General features: G+C 42.4%; 1 protein-coding gene across 1 annotated transcript; it reads left to right on the forward strand.

Moving 5' to 3' along the window:
* The first annotated feature begins 222 nt into the window (after positions 1–222).
* On the forward strand, positions 223–11,699 carry DPPA2 (developmental pluripotency associated 2). Its single transcript, XM_059165066.1, has 7 exons — positions 223–255; positions 2,560–2,707; positions 5,088–5,248; positions 5,339–5,392; positions 6,313–6,574; positions 8,531–8,726; positions 11,591–11,699. The coding sequence occupies exons 1-7, from the start codon at positions 223–225 to the stop codon at positions 11,697–11,699; spliced, it is 963 nt and encodes a 320-aa protein (XP_059021049.1).
* The last annotated feature ends 1,060 nt before the right edge of the window (positions 11,700–12,759 follow it).

Consider the following 12,759-nt stretch of genomic DNA (forward strand, 5'->3'; position numbering starts at 1 on the left):
GGACAAGACCTGGTGTAAAACCGATGACATGGTCACACTGGCAGATACTGTGGGAGGGGAAGAAGAGGAGGAAGGGAAACAGCTCTTCTGGGAAACAGGAAGTAGACGGAGACATTTGCTTATAAAAGGAGAAATCAGGCTGGAAGCCCTCGGGTGAAACGAAGTGAAGGGCAGATGTCCCGAGGTAGATAGCTTCTGCCTTCCTCTGAACGTTCCCTGAAAATGGCGTGCTCAGCTTACGAGAACAATGAGCAGGTAAGTTTAGTTCCAGCCGGATCGATTTTCCCCATAGGTTCCCCAGAGATGTTTCAAAGTCTTTCTAGCGTTTGCTTATGTTTCCTTCTTGCCCCAAAGCTCGGCGTCTGTCTGGGTCTAAGAAATCTCCGGTCTTAGAGTCTCTCCTCTTTACAAGTGGATTACTACTTTTCTTGCATGGAGTGTTGCTCTGAGAAAATTTGGGTGAGAGTGAAAAGGAGAAAGTAAAGATTGCCATTCCTAGGCCGAAGTAAGAGATCAGTTCTGTAGAAAGACTTAGCTGAGCAAGAGAAAAACGTAAAGAAGTAGGAATGACACGAAAAAAGACAGTGAGGAAAGGTAATGGGGGTAAGGTCAGAAAGTAAAGCGACCAGTTTGTTTTCTTTATTCCGGGACTGTCTCCTACTCGCAGATATTAAGTATGTGATGATGGTCGAGTCCTACCACTGCCTTGAGCCCCCACTTACCTCTAGAGTGGAGTAATAGTCTCCAGATAATTTTGTATGAATGTGTGCAGGAGTACTTTGAAAGAGTGTTGTACAGGGGCGCCTGGCTCAGTCCCAGTCCGTCAGTGGAGCCTGGGTCCCTCGATCTTGGGGTTCTAAGTTCGAGCCCCATACTGGGTGTAGAGGTGACTTAAAAATCAAATCTTTAAAAAAAAAAAAAAAGTTTTACATAATGCAGAGTCAGAGTCTGAGAAGTGGGAAGCCATTTCGGGAGGGAAATGGGAAGGGCATGGCCCCATCAGATCTTTTCTGAGAAGAAAGTATTGCGATAGGGCTGGAATGGAGTTTATTTACCTTCGGATTTGGAAGCAACCTTAAGCATAGTATACTCTGACGTGGTTCATTTAATTTTTGAGACTCAGTTACCTAATTTGTAAAATAGGAAAATGGATAAATTGCCCTGAAGGTGCAATGAGCCAACTACAGAAAGCATCTAGCACAGTACGTGTGTGCTATACTAAACCAGGAGGTGTTGGTTCCTTCCTACCTACCTATTCTGTCTTTCTTTTGTTAGCTCATTAGAAGAGCTTTGACTGCCCACTTGGTGCTGGGCACTGCATGTGCTGCTGTGATGGCAACAGAGTAAAAGATACATTCACTCCCCTCTGGTCCTTGAGGTAAAATAAGGCCAGTATGACAGGAGCTCAGAATGCTCAGGGGTCTTGAGCTGAGTGACAGGCAGAGGTCAGACTCCAGAATTTTGTAGGTCGCACAAGGGAGTTTTGTCTTTAACTTGAATAGCAATGAGAAGTCATTGAAGCACTTTTTATTTCATTTTGTTTTGTTTATTTATTTATTTATATTTATTATTTTTTTTAAATTTGTTTATTTGACAGACAGAGATCACAAGTAGGCAGAGAGGCAGGCAGAGAGAGAGAGAGGAGGAAGCAGGCTCCCTGCTGAGCAGAGAGCCCGATGCGGGGCCCGATCCCAGGACTCTGGGATCATGACCTGAGCCGAAGGCAGAGGCTTTAACCCACTGAGCCACCCAGGTGCCCCTGTTTTGTTTTTTTAAAAGCAGGAGAGCAGTCTGCAGAAGGAATGGTTTCAGAATGGAGTTTGGAATGATAGAAATTGTTTCTACCAATGAGAGTTGATGAGAGCTGGGATTGGGAATCATGGGAAATTATGATAGAAGGTGGGAAGGTAGGAACACATTCCATACAGATTTAGCAGATAAAATGCAAGTATTTGTTTCAGCTGAGGGAGAGGAAGGCCTTGAGGGAGGTCGTTTCCCCAAACTTGAGACATATCCTTTCATTGACATCCACCTGTAAATCTACTTTTGTCCATTTCCTTATTGTTTCTCTACCATTTTTTATTTTTAAAAAAATTTATTTATTTATTTATTTGAGAGAAAGAGCGAGCGCAAGCAAGGGAGAAGCAGAGGAAGAGGGAGAAGCCGGCTCTCTGCTGAGTGGGGAGCCTGACATACAGCTCAGTCCCAGGACCCTGGGTTCATAACAGGGCAGGCACTTAAGTGACTGAGCCACCCAGGCACCCGTCTTACCATTTTTAAAAATTTAAATTATTAAAATGTTTTCTGCACCCAATGTGTGACTCAAACTCACAACCTCCAGACCAAGAGTCACACGCCCCATGGACTGAGCTAGCCAGGAAACCCTGTTTCTTTTATTTAATGAAGAGTCTGCTCATCAACATTAAATTCAAGGAATCGCTGTTGAGTCCTCTCCAGCCGCCTATTGGTTTCTGAGTTTCTTATTAATAGTGCTTTGAATGTAAGCAGTTTAGTTGTATGGCATCAAATGAGAATCCTTGATTGATCTTCCCTTTCCAGAATTTCTCTGAGGAGGCAGTAGAGGAAGAAAGTGTGATTCTCACATTGGTTCCAGTGAGTGAGGAGCCTAATGAAGAACATCAAATGGAGCCAAGTGTTTCTTCAACTTCAGAAATCAGCCTTATGATGCCTGGGTCAAGTGATAAAGGTATGAAGTCATGGATTGCTCAGTTTGCTGCTTCCCCAGCTCTGGGAAGCTCAGGAAAATGATTTCTTTCTCTCTCTCTTTCTCTCTTTTTTTTTTTTTTTAAGATTTTATTTATTTATTTGACAGACAGAGATCACAAATAGGCAGAGAAACAGACTGAAACATAGAGAGAGGAAGAAGCAAGCTCCCCGCCCAGCAGAGAGCATGATGTGGGGCTCGATCCTAGGACCTGAGATCACGAGCTGAGCTGAAGGCTCAGATCCCACCACTGAGCCACACAGGTGCCCCTTATTTCTCTTTCTTATCCTTTAACTGTACAACACCAATCTTAAATCTCACCTTGATTACCTGGGTATGAGAGTTCTCAAACTCCCATACTTTTCAATTGCTGGGCACCATGCCTTGCTTTTAAGACACAAAAAAAGGGGCGTGTGGAGTACTTTGAACAGAGCGTGGTTATTACAGTAAAGGAAAGGAATTCATGATTCCCAACCCATGAAGCTCAATCTTGTCTTTGTTTTGGTTGACACATATTTTATACACCTTTTATAAAGAGAAATGATTTTTTCCAGCTTTGAAATATAATCCACTGGTAACCCTATGTAATCTTAAGGTGTACAGTGTGATGATTGATACACATTTACATTGCCAAATGATTACCCAAATAAGGTTAAGTAGCATAGCCAGGGTACCTGGGTGGCACAGTCAGTGAAGCATCTGCCTTTGGCTCAGGTCATGATCCCAGGATCCTGGGATTGAGTCCCATGTCGGGCTCCCTGCTCAACAAGAAGCCTGCTTCTCCCCCACCCCCACCCCCGCCACTTGCCCTGCTTGTGTTCCGTCTCTTGCTGTGTCTCTCTCTGTCAAATAAATAAATAAAAATCTTTAAAATGAATGAATGAATGAATGGATAACATCCATCACCTCACATAGTTCCCTACTCCCACCACATCCTGTGGTGATTAAATATTTGCTCTCAGTAACTTTATTTTGAGAGAGAGAGAGAGAGAGCGAGCATGCGTGCATACATGTGAGTGAGTGCATGTTGAGGGGGATGAGAGCCAGAGGGTGAGAGGGAGAATCTCTTTGTTGTTGTTTTTTTTTTTAAATATTTTATTTATTTATTTGTCAGAGAGCGAGCAAGCAAGCCCAGTGCAGGGGGAGCAGCAGGCAGAGGGAGAAGCAGTTTTCCCACTGAGCAAGGACCCTGATGTGGGACTTGATCTCAGGACCCTGGGATCATGACCTGAGCTGAAGGCAGACACGTAACCAACTGAGCCACCCAGGTGTCCCAAGAGAGAGAATCTTAAGTAGGCTCCCTGCTCAGCACAGGGCATGATATGGGGCTCAATCTTACGACCTTGAGATCATGACCTGAAACAGAATCAAGTGTTGGTTAAGAGACTTAATCGACTGAGCCATTCAGGGACCCCTGCTCTCAGCAACTTTGAAACATACTGCATAATATTGTTAACAGTAGTCACTATGCTATAAATGAGATCCCCAGAACTTACTCATATAGCTGAAAATTTGTTCCCTTTGATTAGTATCTCCTCAGATTAGTATTTTGCTTGGTAAATAATTACTGATCAAATATCTAGCAGCTTTTAATGTCACGACCCTTTAAATCTGTTCTTAGTATTTCACATAAGGGCATCAGATCTGTATTTTCAGAATGATTTTATTTTCTGGGCCAAGAATGAGGACTTCAACACATAGTAAACAGTGACAGGTTACACCTGAGGAGAGTAAGGTGAGATGGGGTGCTGACGAGGAGAAGGCGGTAAGCTGATGGAATGCAGTATTGTTGGTGGCTGGGTGATTTCTGTAGGGACAGCTCGTATTTTTGGTCCCAAATCTAGACATTTTGGAGTAGCAATCCAATTTAATGTTTTATGCAGGTGGCTATTGGTGGTTATAAAAAACAAGATTTAGAATTATAAAATGGAGGGGTGCCTGGGTGTCTCAGTGGGTTAAGCCTCTGCCTTCGGCTCAGGTTATGATCTCAGGGTCCTGGGATTGGCCCCTGCATCGGGCTCTCTGCTCAGCAGGGAACCTGCTTCCCCCTCTCTTTCTGCCTACCTCTGCCTGCTTGTGACCTCTCTCTCACACTCTCTCCTCTTTCTCTGTTAAATAAATAAATAAAATCTTTAAAAAAAAAAAAGAATCATAAAATGGAGGTTGGATTTCCAGGTCTGCCATTTTAATGGAGATGTGATCTTGGGTAAGTCATTTAATTACAGAATCTGTTACTTGTAATAGAAGAAAAATACTTGATGTGTGTGTGTGTAAATTGGGTTGTAAGAAATTAGCAAGAACTTAGTTAAATTGTCATCTTAAAAATTAAATTATCACTACTTTGATTACCTTCTTTTCTCAGTTTTTCATCCTCCGATAAATGAACAATTCAAGTTTTGTCCAAAACATAGTTGTAATATGCAAGTCCTTCCCTTACCAACCAATTTGCCTTCATTTAATAAAGTACGTTGGGACACTTTGCGGGACTGGTGCCAACAACTGAATTTGAGCACGGATGGCCGGGTAAGTGCACTGGTGGGAAACTGCTGCACAGAGCAAGTGTGGAAAGCTTTGCCAGTTTGTAATTTTCATTTCCCCTTTTAATGTCCTTAGAAAATAGAGGTTTATATGAGGCTCCAGAAACATGCTTACCCTGAAATAAACCAGGTGAGTAAGGAGTATGGTGAGAATGGAAAGGTAAGTTCTGATTGTGAATTGTTCCTTCTGTTTCACCATTTCTATAAATGTTGTATCTCTTAGGCAGATTTCTCAACCAGGGCTATTGACATTTTGGATAAAGAAGATGTTGTATATATAATGCAAAGGAATATTATTCAGCCATTAAAAAGAAAGAAATATTTGCCATGTATGACAATATGGATCGACCTACAGGGTATTCAGATAAGTCAGAGAAACAAATACATGATTTCACTTACATGTGGAATCTAAAAACAAACAAAACAGAAGCGAGGTCACAGAAACCGGGAATGATCTGGAGGTTGCCTGATGGAGAAGTTTGGGGGGATGGACAGAATAAGGGATAGGAATTAAAAGATACTAACTTCCAGTTATAAAGTAAGTAAGACATTGAGGATGCAGTGTACAGCATAGGGAATATAGTCAGTCATATTATAACTAAACTTTGTATGGTGACAGATGGTAGCTAGACTTACAGTGATCATTTGGTAATATATATAAATGTTGAATCAGCATGTTTTACACCCGAAACTAATAAAATACTGTATGTGAACTCTACTTCAATTAAAAAAAAAGACTGGACATTTTGGTCTAAATACCTTGTTTTGGTTGGGGTGGGGAGTTGTCTCATGCATTTTAGGCCTAAACATCCCTGGCCTCTACTCACTAAATGTCGTGGCAATGTCTTCTGCTTTCCCCACTCCCACACCCTCAGTTTTAACAATTAGAAATTTCTCTTAGTTGCTCAAAGGGAACTAATAATCTTAAGTATATCCTACACTTAACACATATGGGTCAATGTATTAAAAAATGATAAAATTGACACAAAACACAAAAGTCTTCAGGGCAGTAGCACTTCTCTGAAACCTCACCATGAATCCCATTTGCAGAGTATTCCTGAAACATCACCAGAAGCTAAATTGCAGTCATGTTCAAGGAAAGGCAAGATGGTGGCCAAGAAAGCAAGGCTTTGGAAAAGTTGTAAGAAGAGTGAGAGAGAGGAGGGGATTAATGCAGTCGAGGTGGTAACATCAGCACAGGAAGGCATGTTGGCAGCATGGTCAAGAATTGCTGCGAGAGCCAGTCAGTCCAAGTCTGTGAATTCACGTTCCATTCCTGCTTCTGTTGAGACCTTTCTGCTGCAAGCCTCTGGTAAGATCACCTTAAAAGAGTGAGCACTGGGTGGGGCTGGCTGGCTCAGTCCGTAGAGCATGCAAACTCTAGATCTCATGGATCATGAACTCAAGCCCCACATTGGGTACAGAGCCTACTTCCAAAAAAAAAAAAAAAAAAAAAAAGACCGAGGGGTATTCCAGAGAAATAAGTCCTCCACTGAAAAGCAGTAAAAGGGAAAGAGCTAAAGTATTGTAGATTGGATAGGAGATTTACATAGGAGTTATCCTTTCATTGACAGGTAGTCGAGTTTTGCATGGATCAATAATGTCTAAGCTAAATGATTGAGTGGTGACCCTTTCTCAGCAAAAATTCAAGGTGGGAAGAAAGCATAATCTGATAATGTGGTCAACCACAGTCTGAGGCCTTCCCCTTCTCTCCCTCCTTCAGGGATGTTGTAACACTCAATAAGCATGTGTGTGTTAGAACTGAACAATTTCCGTTCAGATCCTTACTTCCTAGGTCTCTGGCATTGGCGCATTAGCTTAAGCCGTGGTATCCTGATTTACACAGTGATGATGGCAACTGTTGTGCTTCATAGAATGATTTTGAGACTTAGAAGATATAATTTGGCACTTTAAAAGCCCTCATAAGGGATCTGGGGAGTAACTTAGCTCCACTTTGGGCCAGCTCTGGCTCCTGAATGTCATTTCTGTTTTCATCTCCCGTAAACACCATCTCAGGCCAGCGCAAAGTCCCCTTCCTTCTTTTTGGCTTGAATTCTTTCCCACTGTTCTTCTTATCAGAAGTGATCTTGATTTTTTTATATGCAGGGCTGATGTTCACTCACAAGAAATCCAGCCAGAGGGAAGACAGGGAATGTAAATGGGCCTGCTGTCTGCTCCCCACACTGCACCCCCATCTGTGAGAGGAGTGGGTACCTCTTGCTTATTTGCACAAGCACTGTGCAGTCCCAGAGCTGTTTCTGGAGGACCGAGGTCCCAGAGAAGACAGCTCTTTCCGATTCTCGTTAATGTGCTGTATGAGCTAGTAGCATCCCACATATGCTAAATCAGCCTTTTAGTTCCTATTCATTCAGCAGTTATTAAGCACCTACTGTGATCTATGAGTGTGCTTAGCCTCCAGCTGCACTGTGCTAAACACACAGTTTCTCCTCCTGTCTTAGAATGGAGAGAGATTTTACAGATATGTAAGCCCCCAGTGACGGCTCCTTTCTCTAAGTTTCATACATTTGTTATCTGTAGGACTTCGCTTTTTCTCAAATATCCCATCTTCCCAATTAGAGTGTTCCTTAGGCTTTTATTTTATTTTTTTTAAAGATTTTATTTGAGAGAGAGAGCGAGAGTGTTGCGTGCACACAGACTCAGAAGCAAGGTGGGAGTTGGGAAGGAGGGAGAAGGGGCAGAGGGAGAGAGAGAAGCAGACACCCTGCTGAGCAGATAGAGGGCTCCATCCTAGGACCCTGAGATCAAGACCTGAGCCCAAGTCAGAGGCCTAACCGACTGAGCCACCCAGGTACTCTGTTCCTTAGACTCGGTTAAGCAGAGATCCTTTTGCCTGTTTTGTGTAGTTGAGGCAATGTAATATAATGGTCGGGCCAATGGGCTATGAATCAGAATATCTTATCCATGTCTTGGTCTGGAAAAGTTATATTTAACATAAGCTATGCTACCTGACCTGCAAATAAAAGTAAAAGGTAAATATTAATAATGCTCTTAAGAATAAACATATTCATCCATGTAAACCACTTAGCAAAATCTTAAGAGACAGCAACCATTCCCAAAATTGTTACCTCTTGCACTATATAATTTGTGAAGTCAGATTGTAGCATCTTCGATGTACATTTTTCTTACCTTTCATTCAGTTGATTAAGAGACTATAAGGGTAGAATTGAGAGTGACTCGCTGAGGGGTTGGGTGAGGGCGCTCTCACTTGATCTTTGCTGTTTGTGTTTGCTTCCCTTTCTCTCCTCAGGTGTCCGGTGGTGTGTGGTCCATGGCAGACCTCTCTTGGCAGACACACAAGGTTGGGTTCGCCTGCAATTTCATGCAGGTCAGGCCTGGGTGCCTGACACTCCCAAAAGGATGATCTCTCTCTTCCTGTTACCCGCCTGCACTTTCCCACCCCCAGGCCTAGAAGACAACATGTTATGCCCTGAATGTGTGAAGAGGTAACCCTTAAGTATTTTTCTAAGTGTGGCACACAGCAAAGGAGATGTCTGGATAGGTTTCTGAATAATTTAGTAGGAGAATGCAGAAGGCAGTGTGCTGTTTTCTTAATTTGCCATATAGATCAGGCAAAAATAGGAAGCAGAAAATTGAGTGGTGGATTAGAACTCCGGTAAATGTAGCTTCTTAGAAACTTCAACAACGTATCCAAGTTAGGACCTTAACTGCCTCCATTTTAGAGACATGTTTTAAGGAAAAAAATAAAAATACATAAAAGACTTGGAGTTCAAATACAAGATTCTTTCCTGGGGATACACAAATTAGAAAGATAAAATCCATGTAGCACTCGAGAATGAAAAGGAGTAGGAGATGTTGTGAAAGTGTAGGGTAGTACCTATATTGGGGTAGCTTAGAGAAACTTCCCAAAGGATTATATGTACTGAGAGAAGGTTTACCATTTGGAAAGTAATAATTAGGGTGGCCTAACTAGTGGAAATAGCCCATACAAATACATGGAAGTCAAATATGACATACTTAGAAATTGCAAATAGGTAAGTATGTCTGAAGCTTCTATGACAAATAAGTGGGAAAAGGGAGGAGCAGACCAAGTTTTATATCTATATAAAAGTTCTTTTTTTCCCACAAGTTTTCTATCTATATAAAAGTACTCTCTCACGCTCTCTCTTTAAAAGAAAAAAAAAAAAAAATTTATTTGTCAGCAAAAGCAGGGAGAATGGAGGGAGAGGGAGAAACAGGCTCCCTCCTGAGCAAGGACCCCTGTGCAGGATTGGAGTCCATGACCCTGAGATCATGACCTGAGCTGAAGGTAGACGCTTAACCTACTGAGCCACCCAGGCGTCCCTAAAAGGTCTCATATTATCCTGTGGCACTTAATTTCTTAGTCCCTTAGGGACATGGACTCCTTTGAGAATATAACTGTATACTCACCATCCAGGGAAATTTACATTGAGTATACACATAAGCTCTGCTTCAGATTTTTTTTTTTTTAAGATTTTATTTATTTATTTGACAGAGAGAAATCACAAGTAGATGAAGAGGCAGGCAGAGAGAGAGGGAAGCAGGCTCCCCGCTGAGCAGAGAGCCCGATGCGGGACTCGATCCCAGGACCCTGAGATCATGACCTGAGCCGAAGGCAGCGGCTTAACCCACTGAGCCACCCAGGCGCCCTCTGCTTCAGATTTTATATCGACCATAGCACTCCTGATGTTTGAATACAAAATTCAGCTTTTGACAATGGAATGGGGTGGAGGTAATAGGAGAGTGGAGGAAACCTCAGGCTCTTTTAAAGGAAGTAGATTGAAATCTTGCAACAGAAACTAAATTTGAAGGTAAGAGATTACTATAATAATTCTGGAAAGATGCAATCTGTGAGCTTGGCAAAGAATTTAAAGAGGAATGGAACAAATGTAAGGGATGTAGGCGTGCAGGGAACAGTTTTTATCTTATTAGATGGAAAGGTAGAGTGCAGTTCAGTGGCCAGGAATGTGATACATGCTAGCCAGGAGTCTAGAATTCTGGGAGAAGTACAGGGTATAGAGAAGCACAGTTGGGAATCTTTATCCTATAAATTATCCATGGGATTATGTAGAGGAAAGAACCTAAGAGAGAATCAGCATATCAGTGGCAGGTGAGAAATGGAGACTGCAAAAGTATAGGTAGATGCTGAAATAGAAGTGGAAAAAGGAAGCAGTGGGCAGAGTTTCAGAGGGAAGTGGTTTGGCAGTGAGACGGCCGTGTAAGACTATGGTTAACGCAGTGCTGTTAGGAATGTCAGTTTAGGATACCATTGGTGGTCTTTTGGAGAGTATGTTGAGAGGGGCAGTAGAAATAGAGTAGGGTAGGTTTTTTTTTTTAAAGATTTTATTTATTTATTTGACAGATCACAGGTAGGCAGAGAGGCAGGCGGGGGATGGGGGGTGGGCAGGCATCCTGCTGAGCAAAGCTGATGCGGGGCTCCATCCCAGGCCCCAGGATCATGACCCAAGCCAAAGGCAGAGGCTTTAACCCACTGAGTCACCCAGGTGCCCCTTGTGTTTTTTGTTTTTTTTAAAATTTATTAGACAGCGAGAGGGAACACAAGCAGGGAATGAGAGAGGGAGAAGCAGGCTTGCTGCTGAGCAGGGAGTCCAATGCAGGGCTTCATCCCAGGACCCTGGGATCATAACCTGAGCCAAAGGCAGACACTTAATGACTGAGCCACCCAGGCGCCCCAGAATAGGGTTGTTTTAAGTTGGGAGTAGAACATGTGAAAAACTAGGAACAGAACATACTTAATAATCTGTTCTGCACGAGTGAAGAATGAGATAGTAGTTGAGGCGGAAATATTAAGGGAGCTTTTTGCTTCCGTCCTTCCTTCTTTTCTCCCTTCCTGGCTTTTTTCTTTTCTTGTTTCTTTCTAGTGATAAATGGGAAAACCATGATTGAGTACGAAGAGAGAAGGGATGTGGGAAGAAGCTGCAGGAAGAAAAGGGAAAGTGTAAATATAAAGGAAGTGGCGCAGGGCTGCCTGGTTGGTTCAGCTGGTAGAGTGTGCTGCTCTTGATCTTGGAAGTCATGAGTTTCAGCCCCGCGTTGGGTGTAAAGATTACTTACAAATGAGTAAACAAATGTTGAAAATAAGTAAAGGAAGTGGAACCGATTGGAGAAAAAGAAGATCCTGATATTAAGTGGACAATCCAGTTCCCTTTCTTTACCACATAAAGTATTTTTACCCACTGTTCTTAGGTTGTGAGGCCAGCTACTAAGGAACTCCAGAAGTGGATTCTACATTTATTGTACTTGGTATGGGATGGTCTGTCTTATTCTTAAGAATTTTCCCAAAATTTTTTACTAAATTTCTTTACAGAAATAAGAAGATGATGAAAAGATTAATTGCACTGGGGAAGGAAAAGCGACCTCGTTTGAATAAACCAACATCTTTCCCTTTGGATGGGCCATATCTTAATAAAGAATAAGTGGTGGAGAGCCCACAGCTACCATTGACTTGCCTCCCAGTGACTGGTTGCTGCACTCTGTCCTAGCCGACCTTCGTGTTTGTGGCTTGATAGGTTGAGTACAGATGGGACTGTCTGGATTCTGTACTTGACATCTGCCAAGAAGTGACTGCTACTGCTGCTTTGAGCATTTGGTTCTATAGAATTTAAATCAGTTCTGCTTTAATTAATAACTTTTTTAAAGTTTTAGGTTTTCAGAAAAATTGAGCAGAAAGTGCAGAGTTCTGAAATACTGCTCCAGCCCTTTCCCCTACTATTAGCAGCCTGCACCAGAGTGGCACAGTTGTTGAACCTACGTTGACTATCGTTACCACTCAAAGCCCATAGTTCACAACAGGTTCACTTTTTGTGTCATATAGTCAAGGGCCTTGACAAGTAGATCATGACCACCTGCATCCTCACCATTACAGTGTCATCAGAATAGCTTCCCTGCTCTAAAATTTTCTCATTCCGTCTGTTTAACATGCTCTTAGCTCCTGATCACTCTGCAGCTTTGCCTTTTCTAGAATGTCATATGTTTGGAATCATATTTGGAATCATTTGGAATCTAATTCCAAATGCATTTAAGATTCCACCTTTTCATGGCTTAGTATTCCACTTAGTGCTAAATAGCCCATTGCCTGCATGTTCCTCAGTTTATTCATTCCCATATTAAGTCATCCAGGCTGCCCCCATCTTGAGCAATTATGAGGAAAGCTGCCGTAAACAGCTGTGTGTAGGTTGTCTCAGCATACGTTTTCAGCTTAGGTAACTACCAGGGAGCATGATTGCTGGATCATGCGGTGAAAGTGTGTTCAGTTTTACAAGAAACTGGCAATCTGTCTCCAAGAGGGGCTGGTATTTTGTGTTCCCACCAGCAATGATTGAGGGTTCTCGTTGCTCTAGTTCCTTACCAGCATTTGGTAGTGTCAGTGCTCTAGATCTTGGCCGTCCTAATGGGTGTGTGGAAACATCTCATCTTTTTTTTTTTTTTTTAAGATTTTATTTATTTGTCAGAGAGAGAGGGAGCACAGGCAGACAG

This window comes from Mustela lutreola, chromosome 2, assembly GCF_030435805.1.
Source record: "Mustela lutreola isolate mMusLut2 chromosome 2, mMusLut2.pri, whole genome shotgun sequence".
In the NCBI taxonomy this organism is placed as follows: domain Eukaryota; kingdom Metazoa; phylum Chordata; class Mammalia; order Carnivora; family Mustelidae; genus Mustela; species Mustela lutreola.

Excerpts from the sequence above, each read along its gene's own strand:
- DPPA2 (XM_059165066.1), top strand. The coding sequence starts at position 223 with ATGGCGTGCTCAGCTTACGAGAACAATGAGCAG. Across the intron at positions 5,249-5,338 it reads ATTTGAGCACGGATGGCCGG|AAAATAGAGGTTTATATGAG; the intron begins GTAAGTGCACTG and ends TAATGTCCTTAG. Across the intron at positions 6,575-8,530 it reads CTTTCTGCTGCAAGCCTCTG|GTGTCCGGTGGTGTGTGGTC; the intron begins GTAAGATCACCT and ends TTCTCTCCTCAG.